We start from the raw sequence: 21,517 nt of genomic DNA, 5'->3' as shown, positions 1-21,517 counted from the left end.
TTTGCAAAGCAAATACTGAGAGCATGAGGCTTTCTCTGCATAAATCCTCTCAGGTAGGGAAGAGAGAAGAGCTGATGGTGCTAAGGGCCAGTGCTGGTACAGAATAAATGATCAAAAGCATGCATCAGACATTTTGATTAGAAGATTGTTACCAAGCATTTGCCAATGTGGTTCTGGAATGGCCTCCCTACTGCAGTCGTGCATGCAAAATATTGAAATGCTTTGAGGATGGAACTTGGCAAGGTCACGACAAGGATTATATCACACGGTGCTTTTGATAGGAGACCTGATAGCACAGAAGTTCCTGCCAGTCCTAAGCACAAAGGTAAATGTTCTGTAACCCTCTGTCCATATAAATATAGAGCATGTGATTATATACACACACAAAAAGCAGGCACATGATTTATTAATCACAGGACCTCAGCTTGTCAAATAATAATTACAAGGCAATAACACACCTTGTTTTAATAAATGGCTGCCTAAGATTTTCTCCCACAGTAAACCAGAAAAAGGGACAATTATTCTAAGGAAGAGGTGGCACTTTGTGTTTCTGGTTGTTAGCTTTTAAATGAACTCACTGTCTGGAACTCTTAAATCAAGTACTCCCATTTTTCTGCACATTTCACAAGTTCAGCCCTTTCCAGTAAAGCGTCTTTTCAGATGCGTGATTGCCCTTTGTTAAGGCAAGAATGAACAGATGACAACGGCAGCACGGAGGAGACATGCCTGGAACAGTTTTACAGAGCAAACCCGGGGCTGCCGCTGGCAGGGGGATGAACTCAAAACCGTGAACAGGGGAGGCATCTTGTGCAATGTGAGGGGCAAGTCCTGGGAAGCCACGATAGACACAGGAAGGCAGTGGTTCGGGAAAGTGTTTCTGCAAAGCCAGGGCAGTGGGTGACACCTCAGTCTCCGTGCTCAGGCAAACGCACCGTGATCTCTCTCCACCTCGCAAGGGCGCCCAGCCCCGACAGGCGCTGCACAGCCAGGTCTGCAGCACAGCCCCGTTCCCAGCTCTCGGATGGAGCTGCACCAGGATGTTCAAAAGCAGCCTTAATTACTGAGTATTAAAAAAAGTGAAGGCGTGTTTTAGTACCCTTTCAACCTGGAGCTGACGCAGCCTGATGAAGAAGAATGGGTTTGCTGTGCTTGCAGTTCATTTTATGAAGGCACCTTTGCCGAAGATGCAAAAATAAATGTAGTCTGAACGGGAAGAAAGCAGAAGGCCACGAGACAGGCAACTGAACAGAGCAGATTGATTTAACAGATATGATACATTTTTGCTGTCTGCATTATGTGTGGAAATTCTTATTCCAAGTGACACAGTAACAGACTCGACTGTAATCAAACAGCACTGCTGAGGTGTCAGGAGCACAGATGCTGCCTATCGAAAATATTTAAAACAGAAAGTAAAACTTTGAAAAATCCGCAGTGGGGAGCGCAAGGGAAACGCTGGGTGATGTTTCTAACCCAAAGCAAAACTTCTCTCTGTTTCTCACTGCTCACTCTGGTGCGGGAGGTCGGAAGACCTACGTGGGTCACCCCAGGGACAGCGCAGAGCTCGGTGAGAAGCAAAGGCCGGCAGCAGGCTGGCCAGGACAGCCCGGAGACACGCGGTGTCTATTGTGCACCAGACACCGGGCTGGGGGAAGGGCTGCTCCACGCGTTTTGGGGAACTCCAGCCAATGGATTCCTCCCCTGGGTGTTACGGGAGGGCTTGGCCAGCATGTGAGAAAGGGAGGGGAGAGTTTGAAAACAACCCAGCAGGCTCTAAGGAAGGAAGGCTGCTAGAAAGTGACCTGCTCGCCTCCGTGCAAGCATTTTGCTCCAGGTGATCGGCGGCTGTAGGGGTGGAAGCGCAGCAGGGGCCGGGCGGCTGTGGAGCGGCACAGGTAACCCGGGATGCAAGTGTCGGGCAGCTAGGGGTCCAGCTGGACACCCTCGAGCTGCAAATCCACCAGAAGCGGTCCAAAGAGTTTGTTTGGTTCTGGGTTTTTTTTTTTTTTTGTTGGTTTTTTTTGGTTTTTTTTTTTTTTCTATGGAAGAAGGAATTCTGCTGTTTTGTTTTTATGGGGATTTTGGTGGTGTGTTTGCTATTAACGTGTCTGGGGGAGGGAGGGCAGGAGGGAGCGAGCAGGTCTCTACAGCTCAGAGGTTAGCATGTGATGAGCTGTCTTCCGATTTTTGCAGTCAGCTTTGGGGTTAGAAAGGCAAAAAGAGGCGATATCTTTTAGTAAGCTGGTTGATGCAGTGGAAAAATACAAATAATCTTACATGCACATCAGCTCTTTTTCAGGTCACAGTGCTTTAGAAATCAGAAAATATGTGCAAATGAGATTTTCAGTGATTGATAACCCAGCGGCTAATAGAGACAGAAGAAAGAAAAACCACACAATGTTCTTGTCTGGAGGTGTGCTGGAGGATTTGGGGGTTTTCATCTTCTTTTGACTACTGACCCAGCTTTTAGGCCTCTTGGAAGTGATCCAGCACTAAACTTTAGCAGAAAAGCCTCTAGCAATTTTCCGTGCTGCTTTAAAATGTGTAGTTGGCATGATGCTGTGTTTTGTGCCATCTTCTCTTGTGCAGGTTCTGGTTACTGTTTCAGTCTCTCTGACACCTCTATCCTCTTTACTGAAAAATCTCTTTAAAGCCCCACTCTGCCTTGCAGGGGGAGGTGAATTCCACAATCAGTGTTAATGGCTAGAATTTATTTATTTTCCAGATCTTGGTGATGACACTGAGGTATTTTGCTTGGAATGCACTAATCAGCAGAGGTGCTATTATTAAAGAGCAAACCAGGAGCTATTTTTTGATTGATGGGGAAACAACATCTTTTGAGGCTGCCTCTAGGTTGCATGTGAAAAAAGTCTTGTGTGAGCATGTTGGACTGTTCTGACTTGAAAAATTCTGCAATTTAGTGTCTTCCTGAGCAAGAAAGGTTTTCTTTCTGTCATTTGTCTGATAGGGAAAGTATCATAAAAACATGCAGTCATGCCACACATTCTTTTAACAGATAATTGTTGTTTTAAATCTTAAACCTAGTTTGGATGATTCATGCAGAGCCGGGCCAGTAAATTAATTCAGAGGCTCTTACACAAGGGAACTTCGGCTCTTATTTCAGTCAAAAGTACACCAATCTAGAGTAGAATTATACTGGGAAAATATGTAATAATACTACAAAAGTTAAGTCACAATCTGGTTAACTGAGGAGGTTTCTCTTGCTGGCAGCTGGAAAATCCTGCAGTGCACAAGTACCAAAGCAGAAGGGATCTGTATTTGCTTCCCTCATCGCTTGGACTCTCCACAGGGACAAATTAGGGAGAGAAAACAAAGGGTGAGCTGAGTTTTGAGGAGAGACCTGAATGGAGGCAAAACACATGACAATGAGAGAGAGGAGACTGTCATCTCTAATTAGGTGTGTGCCCTCGGGCAGCTCGTGTAAACAGCGTAAATGTAAACTGAAGGTGCAAAGTTTGGAAGGCTGCGGACGGGCATGCACGGTTTGGCTGTCAGTCCTAAACCTGCGGAGTGGTAAGGGTTTCAGCAGGGGACAAGGTGGCTGCAGCGGCTCTTCCCATCGATTGCTGGGCAGCAGGAATCCCGCCTGCCAGCTCTGAGGGACTGCGGAGCTTCCCGCCCTGCCCAAAGCCCGTCCAGGGCCGGGGAAAGGCCTCGTGTGGGGAGGGAGACAAGGGCCTGAGCTCCCCTTGTTAGCAGAGACCAACACACACAGAGAAGAGGGAATACATTATGTTTCTGATGGTTTTGCTTCAGAGACGGAAAATAATGCCTTTTAATTAAAGAAGTAGGACAGCACGTCGAGGGGCAGCCAGGCACAGCTACCCGCGTTCCCGCGGCTGCCCCGGTGCAAGCACCCAGCAGCCCCGGGCGGGATGTGCGGAGCCGCTCTCCCACACGCCGGGGGCTGCCGCTTCACACCTGCCCCCTCCATGGCAGGGCCAGGCGGTGCTGTCCCGGTGTGAGCGCTCCGGGCTGTGCCCCTCAGGGAAACGGAGGCCGCCGGTCAGATTCGCCTCAGCCCCGCTCGCCTCCCCGCACCGATGGCTCCTTCCCGCTCCCCCTCCGCCCACCCACCCGCGATGGTCTCGCCCTCCCCGCGCTCCCCCGGCCTTCCCTCCACGCCGAACGCGCGCCTGGCCCCGCCCACCACCACTCCCGCCCGCCGATTGGCTGCGGGGCGGGCGGCAGCCAGCCAATGGCCGCGCCGCGGGTGGCCGTGTCGCTGGGGCAGAAAAGGCAGGCAGGCGGGGGCCGGGCGCGCGCGCGCGGGGGCTGGGCCGGGCTGGGCTGCGGGCGCGCGCTCGCTCGCTCGCTCGCGCACGGCCGGCAGCGGGAGCGCGCGCGGCGGCTGAGGGCTGAGGGGAGTCGGCCCGGCCCGGCGGCCCTGAGGGAGCGGCGGTGCTGCGGGCGCATCCCGGGAGCTGCGGGCGCTCCCGGGCCGCGGCAGCCACTGCCAGGCCCGTGCCTGTGCGCCAGCCCGGCTCCGGCGGCCCGAGCCCTCGGTCGCGCTGCCAGCGGCCTGCAGCCCTCGGTCCGGGCCGCGGGGCCTGAGCCGTCAGTCCCGCCCGCTCCTCGGCGCCGGCGCTGCGCCGCCGTTGGTCCCGGCCCGCGGCACGGGTTTGGTAGGAGTACCGAATCTTAACGTGGCTTTTGCGTGTGTGGCTGCAGGACAGCAGCTGGTGGTGTTGGCAGGTGTCCAAAGCTTCGGTGAATGGGGGGTGTTTGCCTAAAGTTAGGGAGAAGGGGAAAAAAGTCTGTGCCATGTAGAAGTTACTCGGGGATGTTTTGCGCCTGTGGGAGGCCTTGATAAGTTTTGGAAGCTTTGTCCTGCAGCGTGTGTTGTTTCTATAGATCAATGTACCTTCTGGGGTAGAATTGCCTGTAGATAAAATGAAAGAATGGTAGTGGATATAGAGCACCGAGCATGTTTTACTGATGGTTTTCAGTGACTTGCAAAAATACCCTTGTCTGATGAACTGCTTTACAAGTACTGTTCATATCACTGATTCATCTTAGAAACTTCCACGGCATTTGTGCTTTGCCTAAAGTGGCTTCTGTCCATTTTATTCCCGTATTATCTCTTCCAACATGGAGTCTGATGTTTTTAAGGCAGTTTTGCAAGTTGTGTTCTGTAGCTGATTGGTACTGTGCAGTGGTATAAGTCTGCAAATCAGAAAGTGATGTGTTTTGGATACAGTGATAAATACCAGCATTCTCAAGTTCCAGCAATCTGCTAGTTTGAGTTAGTGAGAAGATGCATTGCTGAACTGAGAACTATCTCCTATCTCCTGATCAGTGTGACAGTGGGACTTGCAAGGCTTGGATATTCCATCATCCATATTACAAACAAAGTAGGGTGCTGAATCTCAGAAAGGCATCACATGGAAGTTGGGTTCTTATTTATTATGTTAGCACAGGTGGAAGATTTTAGCTAGGGTCCTGTACAGGAAGAACATTTCTACACGTGAAATTGACAACTTAGTTACAAATTATTAAAGTTGTGGTTGTTATTTAACATAGGTTTTGTGCTTTTTTTGTCTTTTTCATAGAGGTGGACAACTGATGGAACATTCCACTAGGAAGAACAGCACTGTTCATACAAGGTAGTTTTCTTGGATTTGACTGAAACCCACACGGAAAAATATCTCAACCAACAGTGGCTGGGAACACTTGAGAACTCCTGAATGATTGCTTGAGGTAACTCACGAAAAATGTTTATCTAAAAACAGTGTGGGGCAGGGAGGACTTTTATTACACAAGGCTGGCAGCTGTTTGGGTTGGCATTAGGCAATGCAAGACTGTGACAGCTGAATGCTGTGCCCCAAACCAGAGTTTCTTTATTGCCAACGGTTTGTGATGAATCATTTGCCATTAGTGGGTCTGTGGTAGGCAAGTGGGCATGAAAGGGGAAAACCAGGGAAGAGAAGAAAAGGGGAAGGGAATGCAGTCGTTTGGTGTCACAATCTTGCCACTCAACGGTGAACAGTTTTCAGGGCAGCAAAGGATGACATAGGGGAAAAAAGAGCTAATGAATTCTTGTGGGACAGACACAAATACCAGTAATATTCCCAGGCCTATGAAAGGATTTGTGAAAATCCTGCAGGTGAAAAAGTATACAAGGGAATTCTCATTCATTTTTTGTGTGCAGAAAGGGAAGATGGATGATGCAGTGACATGGGGTGGTTTGGAGAATAGCAGCTACGAGGAAGGGGGAGAAAGGAGCAGAAAAAGAGAAGTGTTTAAACAGGGAGAACTTTATCCCTTGCCAATTGAATGGTGGTTGCAAGGAGTGTTTGAAAGGTGCAGAAGCACAGATGTGAAAGCTTGATAGCTGTATGTACACATACAGTAAAATGAAGGCTGTGTCCTTGAGGGGAGGATCAAAAATTAACTTGTTTTCTAAGGGCTGAACTGAGCTCGATAAATTGGTACCATTTTATCAGCATCATTCACATGAAGAGCGTTTCTCTCGTGGATGCAATTATAACATTGATACTGTATGTTCATACAGATAACCACTTTGCAGAGCAGGACAGTCTAGGTTGATAGAGGTGGCTTTTATCAGCCAAAAAAAGCAGCATACATGGGGCTTTTAGCCTTAAAATAACGGCTTTTGTCGCCTTTATAAGCAACAGAACTGATAGCTGCTAAAGCATTCAGGCTTACATGTGTTTGAGGGTGGTGCTTCTCTCTTGCTACACCATTTACCTTCCCAGGAACATTTCAGTTCTTACTACTAGTTAATTATAGCTTAAGTTCCCCAGTTTTTTGTGAGTGAAGCCTTTGCATTTTACTTCAAAATTCAGTCTAGTGTTTATTGTTCCCTAAGCTTCTCTGTTTCTGTTTAGGCTTTGGAGGGAAAACATTAAGACTTTACATTTCACAGTCAGCTCTGTTAAGCAGCTATGGAAATAGAAAAGGAGCACATTTATATTACCACAACAGGTAAGTAATATATTCAGTTGTTTGGTTGTTTGTTTTTTTTTTTTTAACTTACAATTGCTTTGCTGATCAGAAGTGTTCTCTGTAGATAAAATGTATCATCTGATAATTTTCTAACAATACTGGTTAAAAAAAATCAAAAACTTACAGAATAGTTCTTTCAATTATATATCATAGTATCCTGCTGTATTACATTTATTTAAAGTTTATTCAAATAATAAAGTTAGCATTTCTGTAAGTTACTGGATTGTAGTGGCGCTTGTCTTCTTATCATCTAAGTTCAAGCAGTGCTGTTGTGAAGAAAAGAAAAATCTCAAAAATAAAACATGTAGGTTTGTTTTAGAGGTACAAATTCTGCTTTTATGTAACTACCTTAAAATTAGGGGAAATGAATGTTGAAGGATTTGACTGGAAGTGGGTTGGCATGGGAAAAATTCAGGAAGTACATATTAGAGACTGCCATGAAATTAACTGTGTTGTCCATATCACACATTTCTTTTATACTTGGTTAGATCATGTTGTTTTCTGTGTCTTCCAAAGGTTGTGATGGTCTGTACTGACTCTTTCATGTCAAAGAGGTTTTAAATGTTTTTCATAATAAAATGTGTATATGTTGAGATGGCAGGTAATGCAGTTTCGGTGGCAGCATACTCCATATGATTTCTGATATTTAAGCTGAATTAGGTTAATGCAGAAGATACCTTGGTTCTCAACATGTTAGGCTTGTATTTGGTTAGTAAGTGGGAAGCTGCCAGAGAGCTGGGTTGACTGAGTTTGGACAGTTTAAATTGGCTTTGGTAATGAAGGTAGCGCCATGAAAGCACAGATTTTAAGTGAACCTGCTAGGCTTAATGGCAGGGTAATAGGATAAATTTGGGTAACTTCTTAATTAAGCAAAGTATTAAAGTTGATTGAAGACTGTTACTGCCTACATATGTATATGTTATATCATGTGAAAATGAGAAGCTGGAAGGAAGACCTGCACCATTTTATAGGTTCTTATTATTTATTTTATTTTATAAAATTTTGGAAAAGAGTATATGTGTTTAGCCTGTTTTTTCAGCCTTACTAGGTGACTAATAGTGAAGGACCAGTTGGTTACAATATTATGGAGAAAGAGGTTGCAGCTGGAAGTGACAGTGTTAAATAAAAAATAGTTTAGTAGTGCAGTGAGAAATATTAAGTTGGATGTTTCCTGTGGAGGATTTCCTTTAGTCTTGAACCTGAGAGCAGGATTGTGTAAGGAGGTTGGACCATAGCCTCCCTTTTTAGGCTTTGCTGTTGGAATCAGGACTGACTGTTGTTAATTGTTGGCCATTTTCTTTGGAAACTGAGGAAGAAGTAAGTGGTCATTGAAGAGTGGAGTTTCTGGACAGCCAGGTCACAGGTCTAGACTGGAGAAATTCATGGGAGACTGAGCATGAAGAAGAATTTGAGCATATTTGACTGAGAGGAGCTGGTTGTTGCTGACAGGGTCTCCTGGGGAATGAGAGGAAGGAAACCTGTTTGAGTTTGCTCTTTTTTTCCCCTCTGTTAGCTTTATGCAAATCTCTCATTGTTTTATTAAAATGTTAGATAAACTGAGAAAGCTGCTTGTGAGAAATCTTTTCCTGGATGTGATGCATGCTTTTCTATTTTAGCTTGCTGCAAGCGTAAAATGAATGCTTTTGTGGGAGTAATGAGTGGAAAGATGAAGCTTAGCATGGAATGGCTGCATTATTGCTCAGCTGTAGCATTCACATCTGTGAACACCAGCATCTAAATGTTATTTCTTTGATCACAAAGGAGGCAGTTCCATCAAAGTTTGTTCAGTTTGTAGTGTAATATCCTCTTTGATATGGGTAAATACTTGGAGGTTGGCAATATTTTATTAGTTCATTTTGCTTTCAAAACAATTTTTCATGAACCTGTTTTGAAGTGAAAAAAGCATAATTCTGAGAAGTATTGCCAAATGGTATGATGCTAATGACAAGGTATCAGAATGATGAATTAATACATTAGCTAAGTTCAAACTCACATTTAAAATACTCTTCATGTTCTGGTTTATAGCAATGCCTTTTTCTGTAAAGCAGTTTTGGAAAAGCAGCTTATTTTGTGTGCCCTATTATTGCCCTGCTAGTGTTAGGGCTATAGGCTGTGTCCTTAGGACTCTACTCTGTTCTCAAGAAAAGGATGAGTAAAAGAGAGCTGAGGCTGTTGTCTTTGTGTGTGTGTCTTCTAATTTGCAAGGACTCCCAGGGTACTCACTGGAATGTAAATAGGTTCCCAGGTGCTTTTTCTTTTTTTTTTTTTTTTTTTAATCTTGATGGGTTAAGAAGAGGAAGAATAGCTTGTGAAGGCTTTTGTTTATAATGCTCTAGATAAGAAATTCTGCTGAACCACACAGCACAAGTTGGGGACAACTTCACTTTGTGAAATAAGACTTTAGACCTAAATTTTAAATGTGCGTTAGCTTCCTCAGAGAGTGAAGTTACTGCACTTCTCAGCACTCTGAGACATTTACAGATCTTTAAGTTGTGAGAGAATTTTTTGTTGGGTACAAAACAAACCTATTATTTTTGACTGTGTTGTGTTCAGAAGCAGTCTTGACAGAAACTACAGTGAGAGACAATCCATAGAGAACAGAGATCCCACTGATTCAAAGGACTGTAGTCTATGAATCTTCATTACCAAGCTCTCCAAGCTTTGTTTTGAACAGCATTTTCCCCTCATAACTTTAAAAAATAGAAATAGTGATGTTTTTATATTCTTCTACACCTAAATTGTTGCTTTTCTTTTAGTGAGCTGTGTTTGAAGTTCCTTGAATTGAATAAGGGGAATGTTGGTTGATGATTTAGGGAGTTGATTTCACTTGGGTGACGAGTCTTTTAACATTAGCGAGTTCCTACAGAATTTACTGTATTGGCAGTTTCATTTGTTTCTAAATCAAGAGAAGAGTGGGTGGAGTGAGAGCGAAGCACTTAGATCTAATGTACTAAGGAGTTCTGATAGTTTTTGTTTAACAAGGGTGGGGTTTTCTGTGGTTTATGTATGGTTTTATTCGTTTGCTTTCCAACTCTTGACATCTGCTCTGTTTAGATTGTGGATATTTTGTGCAGGGGAATAAGGAACTCCTTATTACTGTGATGTGTAGACATATTTTAAAAACATTTGCCTCGACACTGTTGGAAACAAGAGTTTTATATTATGTTATAATCCTTTCTAAATACAAAGTGATTTGATATTCTAACATAACTCTTTAATTTTAATTTTTTTTGTCTTCTTTTTAAGAACTTGAGAATCTAAATGATGCTCCATTTTCCGGTGATGAAGAAAATGGTGGGTCTGAGGAACAAAAAACTGAAATCAATGGCAATTGGATTCCTGCAACTTCAATTACTGAAGCCAAAATAAATGCTAAAGCAAAGAGACGGTTGAGGAAAAACTCTTCTAGAGATTCTGGGAGAGGAGACTCTGTTAGTGAGAATGGAGAGACACTGAAGATTGGAGTTGTACCAACGAGCCCAAAGGGCAAACTCCTGGACAGGCGATCCCGGTCTGGAAAGGGGAGAGGTCTACCAAAGAAAGGTCGGTGTAGCTTAGTGAAGAGAGTGGAATGAGAAAGATAGAGATTTGTTCAAAGTGTATTTTTCTGCTGGAAGTAATTTTCATAAACCACAGTCTCTGTGTGAAGGCATTGGGTCCTTTATGTTAGATAGTGGGTGGCAAGAGGAGCTAATAGCAGCAAATCTAATACCTCTGTGATTAATTAATATCTACCTCTGAGGGAAGTACCTTTCCATAGCAGACTTAACGCACAAATTTGTGCTGTTAGTGGTTCACGGGACTGTTACTAATGCAAATTTAAATCATGGTTATATTCGAAAGTACAGTTTCAACCTTCAGTAATTCTTGTGTAGTTTCATACTGCTTCTAGTGTCTGACTGGAAAGTGATGAAAAGTGGCTGCAGAACTGGGAACTTGTCAGACCCTTTTCAGCATACCTTGTTAGTCAGGAGGTGGGCACAAAGAGTGATAGATCACTTTTAAGTGAAAGAATGTTGTGTTGAACTCACAAGTGTTCTTTGTAAATTGGTGGTCCTTACTGACTTTCCTGTATTTTGCCAGGTGGAGCAGGTGGTAAAGGAGTTTGGGGGACACCAGGCCAAGTGTATGATGTGGAAGAAGTAGATATCAAGGATCCTAATTATGATGATGACCAGGTATGCAAATGGTTTCTTTGCAGTGTTGGTTTATATTTCCTTTTATTGATTTCAGTGACCTTGTGTGTTAACATAAATGTCAGCCTGGCTGCACTAAATGCTCATTTTTATGTTCAAGAATAGATTACTGGCTAGTTAAAAGTCAGCTGGTATAAAAGTCACAGTGTAATACTCATAAATCTTACTCCCAAGCCCTCTTTCCATGACTGAGTAAGCAGAATCCCTTTCTCAGGTGTGTTCTGCACTGCTGGTTCCCATGGAGGTGGATGTGCCTTATTTTGCACACAGGCACTGTGCTAAAAATGCAACACAGACTTGCTCAAGTTGGGAATTTAGTGAGCAAAGTATTCTTTACAGATTTTTCTCTTCCCTGTATTCCCAACCCACCCATTGTGTTTTATTTGCTTGGTGTAAACACTTCAAACCAGCATGAAGTTGATAGCCTGGTTATCTTGTTGACATATATTTATTTAGAATATGTTATGGAAACTTGTATCTTATAGCCATATCACTGGGGTAAAGGGAAAGAAAGCAAAGCTTACTGGGCAGAGGGGTTTTGTATCATTGAAAGGGGAATGCTGATTACAAACAGATTGCTAAAGTCTCTGAGATCAATACAATTGTAAGATGGACTGTAAGTGCAGTCTGTATGACATAAGCAGAACAATGGTGCTGTCCTTTGAGTAGAGGCTGTTTGCTGTAGCCATAGCTGCAGAAGGAATAGTATGTGGGAATATAGAAAGCTTCTTCCAGGATCAATTCTCCCTAAAATTCCACACTTTCCATTAACAGAAATAGCTATTAAAAATGGAGCTGACAAGTGCATAGAAGAACATTCTTTCTTCATTAAACTTTCTGTGTAACTTTGGTGTCATGGAAGGATAAGGTTTCTGACTTCTGCTATACTTCTTGATCATGAAAAGTTTCTTTCCGTTAAGCATTAGTTGCAAAACATTTTTGTTCAGATTTCTTTGTTCAGCTCTGTAGTATTGCTTTGAATGTTGCTTCTGAAGGTGTGGAGTAGGGAACTGAGTTAGAGCAGGGAGATCTGGTGCTGCTGGAACTCTGCAGGACAGGTGATAGTTGCTGTGTGACTCTTTTTTCCCTTAGGGAATTTCTTTGCTCACAAATACTCTGAAAATGCCTTTTGTGTGATTTGTGCATGGCACCGCCTGTCTGGTCACACAGTCACTAAGGAAGAGGGAACAAGGCAGGTTTCCTGTCAGGGATGGGAGTGCCACTTGCAGGGGAAGGTGCTGTGGCACAGCCAACTCTGCTGGCCTGGGACAGGAGCTTCTGTCATTCTCCCTTCAGTATGGAGGCACTTGACCTCTGCTCCTGTAGTATCAGTTGAATCCTAGGAACAGAGTTAGGTGTGTTTATCATTGTTTAACAGCCTTTAAATTCAGCCTTTCAGTTGAATTCAGCTAGCAGTAAATTTAAAATATGAAGAAGTGTGACAGTTACTCAGCATTGTCCACACTTTAATAGTAGAGGCATAGTCTAATGTTTTCTGGCAAAATATTGACTGTCAGGAAGAAAGCATTAAGGATTTAAAAAATCCATTTTGATGCTATTAGTGCTGCCTAAGGTGCAAGAAGAGTAAGGGTATCTGCTTTTGTTGTCTTTTGAAACAGGAGAACTGTGTCTATGAAACAGTAGTTCTACCTCTTGATGAAAGAACATTTGAAAAAACTTTAACACCAATCATCCAGGAGTATTTCGAACATGGAGATACCAATGAAGTTTCGGTATGTTATGTGATGTGCCTCTTTATTTCTCTGTTTCAGGGGGCAAAACTGTACCATACAGGGTAATGTGATTGCTGACTATAAATGAGTTTATAGAGAAGTTGGCAAGAAGTATACTGTAAGAATACCCAAGTAATATTAATTACATGACCAGAGGCATATATGTAATTATATAAGTATAAGCACATAAATATTTATTTGATGTCTGTTTATATATTTAAATGATAAAAATTCTGAAATCTCATTGTTTTGTTTTTCAATTCTTATCTAGGAGATGCTGAAGAATTTAAACCTTGGTGAAATGAAATACAGTGTGCCAGTGCTGGCTGTTTCCTTGGCATTAGAGGGGAAGGCTAGTCACAGGGAAATGACATCTAAGCTTATCTCTGACCTTTGTGGGACAGTAGTAAGCAAAACTGATGTGGAAAAATCATTTGATAGACTGCTCAAAGAACTACCTGAATTGGTGTTGGATTCTCCCAGGGCACCGCAGGTATATTTGTAAATCTTTATGCCAGTCGTCAAAAGCTTTGTGTGGCTAAAATAGATCAAATAAACTGAAACTGACTGTCTTTTGAAAAATATCTATTGATTTTCTTACTGTCTGTAATCCTCTCCCAATTACCCAGGCTGTGTTTTTACTTTGAAACAGCTCATTTAAATAAAATCTGAAAACTGAGCGCATTATAATTATCTGCTTAGAACTTCTTTGAAATTCAGCATTTAATTAAAAATGCTTCTGTTTTCTTGCAGTTGGTGGGCCAGTTCATTGCTAGAGCTGTTGGAGATGGGATCCTAAGCAGTACCTACATAGATGGATACAAAGGCACTGTGGATTGTGTCCAAGCTCGGTAATTTCCTTGCTTTCTATATAGAGACAGTTTTCTATTCCAAATGTCAAAGATGATCATCAGAAATTTACTGCTTCAGAATAAATCATGCAGTTCTTTAACATTTTTTTTTGTTTAATTTAAAATTATAAAAATCTCCACGAAATCTCCACATAAACCAACAAAATCCAGAATGACTCAAGTCAGAGGAGAAATACTGAGTTCTGAAAAATGTATTAATACATTTGAGTTCAGTTTGTCAGGTTTGTTGTCCAGCTTATGTTTGAGGGTGAAAAATGAACTGAAACAAGAAGTGATTATAGAAGGTTTTGTCTTAGAAAAAGCTTTAATGTGATTAATGGGTAAATATAGCATCAGGACAGCTGCTGTAAATATGTTGTGAAATACACAAGGGATTAAGTGTTTTGCCTTACAAAGGTTTGAAGCTTGTGCAGTGATTTCTGAGACTTTTTCTGTAATGCTTTATTTGTCATGAAGTACAATTGTTTTCCATGTCAGTGTGAGAAGTTTGAAGGAGCAATCTCTGACAGAGGGATGTTTTAATAATGAGTCATGTTTTATTATTTTTATTACCCCTATAAGTGTATGTTTCAGGCTTGACATGGAGGTGCTCAACTCCTGTATCTTGCAGAAGTTGCATTTGCAGTGATTATAATTGGGCATTTTCAAAAGGAAGAGGAATGCTTAGCTGCCTACCTTGGGGGCTCAAATTGAGAAAGTTCTCTGTCACTTATATGAATGTGTCCTGTGATTTGAAGGATTGTAGCCTGCATTCTGCACATCTGGGATGCTTTGCTGCCTTTGTTATTTCTTGGCCGGTCTTTCCTGCCTGTTAAATCTTGGTGAATAGAGTTATTATTACTGGCTTGCCCCCAGCATGAGGACTGGGAGACCTGTTCCTCCTTTATGTGGATGGTACATACTGTATCTAAGACTTCTGGTTTTTTCACCTTACTTCCCTTTTTATAATTTTTTTTTCAATAAACTGGCAGGCATCCCTTGCTTGTGCCATTTTTCCCAACTACATATTTACCTTCTAGAGTGTTTTTTTTGGCTTAAATTCTAAAGGTTTCATAATTCTTTAGACTCAAATGGAAAATAGTATTTTGGTAGAAAAGCTCTTCTTCAGTGTGGCATCAACTCAGGCTTTTTTTGTTTGAGATCCACCTGCCAAGCTGCCACCTGCCAATTCTTGGATGAGCCTGGATACAATCTATTTCTGCATAAGAAAATATTCAGCTGTTTTTTGTGAGGATGTTTCAGATTCTGCATTGGTGATTCAATCTACTGCCATTGCAGGATTGTTACCTGTCTTTAACCATGGTATGACCAGAAGAGTAAAGGTGGCAGATGGAAAATGTGGGGAGCTCATTTGCTGGCTGTTTGATCCAGATGGTCCCCATGGTGTTGATAACCCTGACCTCTCCCCAAAGATCTGGTAGCTTTGTCTGAGGAGAAGTGGCCATAGGGGAAGTTGTGGATGCATTTAATGAAGTTCTGTAATGTTTTAAGCACTGACTTTGCCTTTAGAGCTGCGCTGGACCGAGCGACGGTGCTGCTGAGCATGAGCAAGGGAGGAAAGCGCATTGACAGCGTGTGGGGGGCAGGAGGGGGCCAGCAGTCTGTGAAACACCTGGTCAAAGAGGTAATGACAAAACTGCCCTCCCTCTAGTTGGTCTAAGCTTACCTTGTTTGGGGTAGAGGGAAGAGACACATGTGACCTGTATTAAAATGATGTCTTATGTCGGGTGTTGGTTTTGTTTTATTGTTTGGACTTCCTTTTTTACGTAACTGATTTAGACAAAGTAGCTTTTACAAACTGATGTAGATAATTTTGTTGGTTTTGTAGTATGTCATTGGTGGGAACATGCTAGTACAACATTCTGTATTGCAAGTATATGTTTGTTTTTGCTTTAAGCAAAACTTGTAAGCATTTAGCTTTTTAAGACCTCACAGTATAAAGTGATGAAATAATTAAAAGAGCCAAGATGAAACTGGCTAAACTAGATAAACTATTATTTTTTTGGCATTGCTGATCAAAAGCACAGTAATAACTGAAAAAAGAGAGAGGAAGAAAGAGGTATGTTTAGAGATCCATGCTGTGAAGTAAGCGGGTGTGAAGGAAAATGTCATGTTATAATTTCTGGGTTGGGATTGTAACAGATGATATGAGGTAGTGTTCAAGGGAGAAGGTAGACATAATCACACCCATATTAACCTTTTATGGTGATATACAGCTTACAAAGCAGTGGTTTTGGTGCTTGTATATCAGCACTGTGGATAGGTATTTGGCTTACACTGTATTTCAGGCTACTGATAACGTCTCAATTTAATTAATGCCTGAATTTAATTATATTTATAAAAGCATTGGCAGCAAGTTTGAGGAACTAACTTGCCGCTGGGTTGGTGGTGGAGTATCAAAACAGCTGACAGCTTTTAAATTTTGTATCTAATTAGTGTTGGGGTTTTTTATTTTAAAATTCAACAGATTGATATGTTGCTGAAAGAGTATTTGCTGTCTGGAGATGTATTGGAAGCTGAACGCTGCCTTCAGGAACTGGAAGTACCCCATTTTCACCACGAACTTGTATATGAAGTAAGGAGAAATCAGAGTCCCTTTAATAATTGTTGGTATTTTGATGTGGGCATGCAAATAATATAACTGGCATCTGAAGCTTAGGTTGCTTGTTCTGTTATTTGAATAACTAAATTGTTTCATGTAAAGTTAATAGTTTGTGTGTTCATTTGTGTGTGCATTGTGCAACAAGTAAGCTGCTGCTGACTCTGGGAAGATTGAAAATTAATTTTGGGGAGTTAAATAGTTGAATTCAGATTATTATTGGCTCCTGAAAATAACAATCTGAGTTTATTTTCTGCTGAGGAATAACAGCAAATAAACCCTCCTGTGCTTTGTTGTGGTGTTTATTTCCTTCTAGTTTCAGATACATGGGTATTCTAATGGGTGTTACCTGTTTTTTTTTAAGTTGTAGAGCTTCCTTTTTCAGGGTGGGATTGTTTCACCCACCACATTTGTAAAAGCTCAGATATTTCAGACCCAGCCTATATAGGAGATTGTTCCCAGCTGTACTCTTTTATCTGCCAAATTGGGAAATGGTTGTTTACCAATAAGGCTGAACACCCACAATCTACAAAATTTCCTTTTCAGTAAATTGACTTGTTATAGAAAATTCCTTCACAATAGAACTGCAGAATCATTTCAGTTGATGGGAGTTGTGGAGTGCTGCAGATTTTAAGCTTCTGCGTCCTTCTAAAATCACAGATAAGAAACCCCCATGGATACAACATTAAAACCCCATGGATACAAAATTAATTTCACAAAATTAATTAATTGCCATCTGTACTGCAGCAGCCATATGGATATAGCCATGTAGTGCTGGAACCAGAGACAGAAAGGCAATGCTTTTCACTCTGTCTATTCCTTTCTGGTTTTTTCATACCTTTTATCTTATCCAAAGAACTTCTAATCAGTTTTTCTTTTCAAATAATAATATTAAACTGAAATTGGGAGTGCATCTAACAAATGGGCTTTTTTCCCCCAGAAAATTCCTAATAATGCATTGACTTCTTTCTGTATCTCATATGGTTACACATCATGTACCTGAGCCACTGTTTTCATTTTAGTCAAAACATTTGCATGATTTGTTTTAGGCCATTGTACTGGTTTTGGAGTCAACTGGAGAGAAGACCTTTAAAATGATACTGGATTTGTTGAAAACTCTCTGGAAGTCTTCTGTCATTACTGTGGACCAAATGAAAAGAGTGAGTATGGCATTTAGAGAACTTTGCATAAGGTCATGCAAAATTTCCAGCTGCCTTTATGTGTTTAAATGGTTAAAACTAATAATTTAAAATGCTGCAATATTGCTTCATTTTTTAAGTTGGTCTTTTTATCTGATAGTTCTGTGTAACTGAATTAGTACAATAAAGGCCTGCTAATTACAAATGTCAACTAGAACAGTATAGAAACCAGTATTTTGCACAGTTGGAATCATCTGTGACTTTGCTTCTCAGGATGAGTATAGGACAACAATTCTGTCCCAGGGCAGATGGGACCACACCAAGACTTATGTCAAAATTGACCCAGCTGTGTTGCTGGTGGATTGTAATGAAGTCATCTCTGGTTGTCTCCAATCTTTCTCCTGCTGCATAAATTGTTGTGTTGGTCATTTGTGGCCACATTTGGTTAATTTACATGCAAGACATTTAATTTTCTTCTACCCATTTGTTACTACTGACGTGGTAACAGCCAGGCTGACGTACAAATTTTGTACTGTCTGGATTTCCAACTTCTAAAGGAGTTAAAAATTCAAGTGGTGGTTTTATGTAGATGGGTATTTGTATAATGCCATGGTGTTGGCTGGTATTATACCTTGTTTCTCTACTGACTTGTAGCTGCTCTGCTCTAGGTTTGTTGAAACAGTCCACATATGTGTCAAAACGTTTTAAAAAAATCCTCTGGAGTGCAGAAGGGTATTTAAAAACACTGTAATAAAATCATAGAATAACCAAATGATTATTTGAATCTTTACACTGCAGGGCTATGAACGGGTTTACTGTGAAATCCCAGACATTAACCTGGATGTGCCACACTCCTATTCTGTGCTCGAGCGCTTTGTAGAGGAATGTTTTCAGGCTGGAATCATCTCCAAACCACTGAGAGACCTCTGCCCTTCAAGGTACTTGTTTCACTGTAGACAGGCAAAGGCTGCTCTTCTTTTCTGTCATAGGTTACTGAAAGCAGCATCTTAAGACCAAACTGTTGCTGACTGAAAGGGGAAACTGGAGGATGGACAAACAGAGGGTTGGACTGGTAAAAAGTTTATTAAGAAGCTGCACTAATGTAAATCCTGTTATGGGGAGGCTGGGATAAATACTTGAGGAAAGTCAGCCTCCTGTGAATCCCAGGCAGCAGCCCTCAGTGCTCCCTAGGATAAAGGCCTGCCTCTCCTCTGGTTTCCTGATTTGCTTGGTAGAAGTCAGTGCATCACTGAGATTGAAGATCCAAGTGTCACAGTGGTCCATAGGTGACAGTGGAAAACTGTCAGCTATATTAGGGATAAAAAATTGAAAAAAATTCTTCAAAAATGGTTTCAACTTACCAAAACAGCATGAGTAGAGTTCTAAGATCAGACAACCAGTCCTAATGTTTATATAAAAAGGAACAGGATACTAACATGGGATAAGGTCTACACACCCCATCGCTCATACCTGTCCTGTGATTTGTACAGTGCTTTTGGTTTGTTATTTGGTTACTCATAGCATAAATAATGCTGTTTGAACTGTAGCTAATCAGTAGGCTGTGAACTCCTTACTCGTCACAAAACAGTTACTAAGTTTCATTTCCTCCAGGGAATACATGTAAATTTTAAAATAGGATGTTAGAATTTTCAGAATTATTCAGAATTTTATGCATTGGAAATACTATTTATTTGACAGGTCTTCTATTTTGGGTGTTTTGTAAGAGCTCTTAAACCATCTTGATGGCTTGTGATAAATTTGGATCTCAAAATGTTAGAATCTTTATCAAGAACAGCATCCATTTGTGGACTTTACACTTAAAACCATGTTTGTGTGTGTCTTGGTATCAAATGTTTTGCAGATTTGAGAGTGTGGGAGGGTTGAGAGTCATCACTGCATCAAAAGCTTAGGTTACCAGTTATATGTTGAGAGGCATTTTTGGTTTGTGTACTTCAGTTTTGGGTAGAAAACCACCATTCTCAGGTTTTCAAACTAGCATTTTTAAGCAGCTGAGCTGACGTTGTGATCACTGCTAACCCTGCTGAATTCACACTTTATATTTGACTTCCAAGATGAAGGTTCTTCTCAGAGAGAAAAAACCAATGTTACTGTGAATTACTGAAAAGATACTTTCTACTTTCTTACAGGGGCAGGAAGCGTTTTGTGAGTGAAGGAGATGGAGGTCGTCTTAAGCTAGAAAGCTACTGAATGTGAGAACTGCCCTCCTGAAGCCTTACAAGCTGAAAGGGAACATAGCTCGCTATCGATATATACAAACACGCATGCTCCTCTGGTGTGTGTATGTATGTATGTATACACATCTAGGACATACCAAATTTAAGAGTTGCTTAGCACAGTTCGTATTTTTTTAAGAGCACATGTTTTGGGTACAAAGTGTTTTTTTTTTTTTTTGTTGTTGTTTTGTTTTTTGGGTTTTTTTAATAGTTTTGTAAATTTCAGGAAGAAGTGTTCTTTCTTTGGGCATATAGTAGAACAACTGGCCACTCTGCTGTGGTGGTGCCTTCAAATAAGCTATCTCTGTATGTGCCATGTTTCTGACCTAATCATTCCACGTGTGCATCGATGTCTGACTGCCGCTAGCTCTTTCCAGGACAGTGCTGTCATCATAAAATCACTGGTTTATACAAAGCTTTATTATAAAAGGGTCAAGTTAAGCTGCTGTGATCTCATTTCCATTGCTGCTGAAGAAATACTGTGCTTTGGGAGGAAAAAAAAAATAGCAGTTTCTTTGTTTTAAAGAGCCCAAGAAAATACAGTTGGGTCACAAGACAAATTCATCTGTTTCAGGGGAGAACACTGGTTGGTTTCAGCCCCCATGTACCAAACTTGTCTTTTTTTCTATGTAACTGGAAAAGTGAAAAGTTCTGGTAAAACATATTAAAAATATTTTTTGTGAAGCTCTTGTTTCAGCCTCCCTTTTATTTATTTCAAAAAGAACAAATTAAGTGGTACATCTAACGCAGCCCTTTGGTATTGCAATCAGGAGGAAAGCACTGAGCAATTAAACTCGTGGTAAGTAAGTATTTACCAGATCTGTTTTGGAAAACACAAGTGACTTGCGTAGGAGCGTCCAGGCTGGCACAGACACTGTAAACGTGTCTCTGCAGCACAGCTTTGCCAAGCCCTTGCTCAAGAACAAGACGTATCGAAGGAAGAGTCGCTTCGCGAACACGGTAGAGCCTCCTTTGTTTTTGAGTTTCATGTCAAGATTTCAGGTGTTCCGAAATGCTGGGAATAGCCGTTCCAGGGCCGGGGACGCGCTGTGCTCTAGGAGCCAAGCGCTGCAGAGCTCGAGCGGGTCTGCTAAGCCCGCTTTAGAGCAGTGGGGTTGTGTAACTCTCCTCCTCCCGCAGTCCTAGGGGTTCTGGTACTTCTAAAGACGCGTTTAAAACATCGCCTGGGCAGCGACCAGCGCAACTTCTACACCGACAGCGCCCGCCGCGCGGCCTCCCCGCCCAGCGCTGTAATCCGCAGCCCCGCTCCGCAGCGGTACCTCCGTTGGCGGGTGCCGCCGGGCACGACCCTCCCCGCGCTACTGCCGGGGCGGCGCGGCCCCCGCGGACGGCGGCGGGGCCCCCTCAGCCGGCTGGGCCGCCTCCAACGCCGCCCGCTGCAGCTTCTCCAGCTTCTCCAGCGACACCGACTTGAGCGGCAGGATCTTGGGCTTGCACAGCACCATGGCGGCCGTGTCCTCCACCGACAGCTGCCCTGCAAAGGGAGAGAAGTGCCGTGAGCGAGCGCCGGGCCGGGCCGGGCCGGGCGGTGCTCGCCGCCGGTACCTTGCTTGGGCAGCACCTCCCGGAGCGCTCCCGTTCCCTCCGGCATGGCGGCTCCGGCACGGCACCGCCCCCGCAGAACTACAGCTCCCAGCCTGCACTGCGCGGCGCCACGCCCATGCACCCCCTGTCGCGCCCCGGTGCATGCTGGGAGTGGTAGGCCTAACCGGAGGGAGTCCGGCTGCCGCAATGCG

At 42.5% G+C, this 21,517-nt stretch overlaps 2 protein-coding genes across 4 annotated transcripts; one reads left to right on the top strand and one right to left on the bottom strand.

Moving 5' to 3' along the window:
- Nucleotides 1–1,446: 1,446 nt before the first annotated feature.
- PDCD4 (programmed cell death 4) lies at nucleotides 1,447–20,444 on the top strand. 3 transcript variants are annotated; one of them, XM_085064870.1, is made up of 13 exons: nucleotides 1,447–1,564; nucleotides 5,571–5,718; nucleotides 6,870–6,966; nucleotides 10,234–10,530; nucleotides 11,071–11,165; nucleotides 12,803–12,916; nucleotides 13,188–13,409; nucleotides 13,670–13,767; nucleotides 15,298–15,412; nucleotides 16,256–16,363; nucleotides 17,437–17,547; nucleotides 18,325–18,464; nucleotides 19,674–20,444. In XM_085064870.1, the coding sequence occupies exons 3-13, from the start codon at nucleotides 6,927–6,929 to the stop codon at nucleotides 19,732–19,734; spliced, it is 1,401 nt and encodes a 466-aa protein (XP_084920996.1). In that variant the 5' UTR covers nucleotides 1,447–1,564; nucleotides 5,571–5,718; nucleotides 6,870–6,926; the 3' UTR covers nucleotides 19,735–20,444. The 3 variants fall into 3 exon arrangements, with proteins under 3 accessions (XP_084920996.1, XP_084920994.1, XP_084920995.1); XM_085064868.1 differs by lacking the exon at nucleotides 1,447–1,564 and adding an exon at nucleotides 1,745–1,892; XM_085064869.1 differs by lacking the exon at nucleotides 1,447–1,564 and adding an exon at nucleotides 4,379–4,643.
- Nucleotides 18,591–21,471, bottom strand: BBIP1 (BBSome interacting protein 1). The gene is made up of 3 exons (XM_085064871.1): nucleotides 21,327–21,471; nucleotides 21,041–21,255; nucleotides 18,591–18,833 (listed from the first exon to the last, which is right to left on the bottom strand). The coding sequence occupies exons 1-2, from the start codon at nucleotides 21,370–21,372 to the stop codon at nucleotides 21,080–21,082; spliced, it is 222 nt and encodes a 73-aa protein (XP_084920997.1). The 5' UTR covers nucleotides 21,373–21,471; the 3' UTR covers nucleotides 18,591–18,833; nucleotides 21,041–21,079.
- Between the last annotated feature and the right edge of the window lie 46 nt (nucleotides 21,472–21,517).

Source organism: Lichenostomus cassidix, chromosome 6 (genome assembly GCF_008360975.1).
Source record: "Lichenostomus cassidix isolate B80296 chromosome 6, HeHo_3.0, whole genome shotgun sequence".
Classification (NCBI taxonomy): Eukaryota; Metazoa; Chordata; class Aves; order Passeriformes; family Meliphagidae; genus Lichenostomus; species Lichenostomus cassidix.
This window is presented reverse-complemented; position numbering and strand designations above follow the sequence as displayed.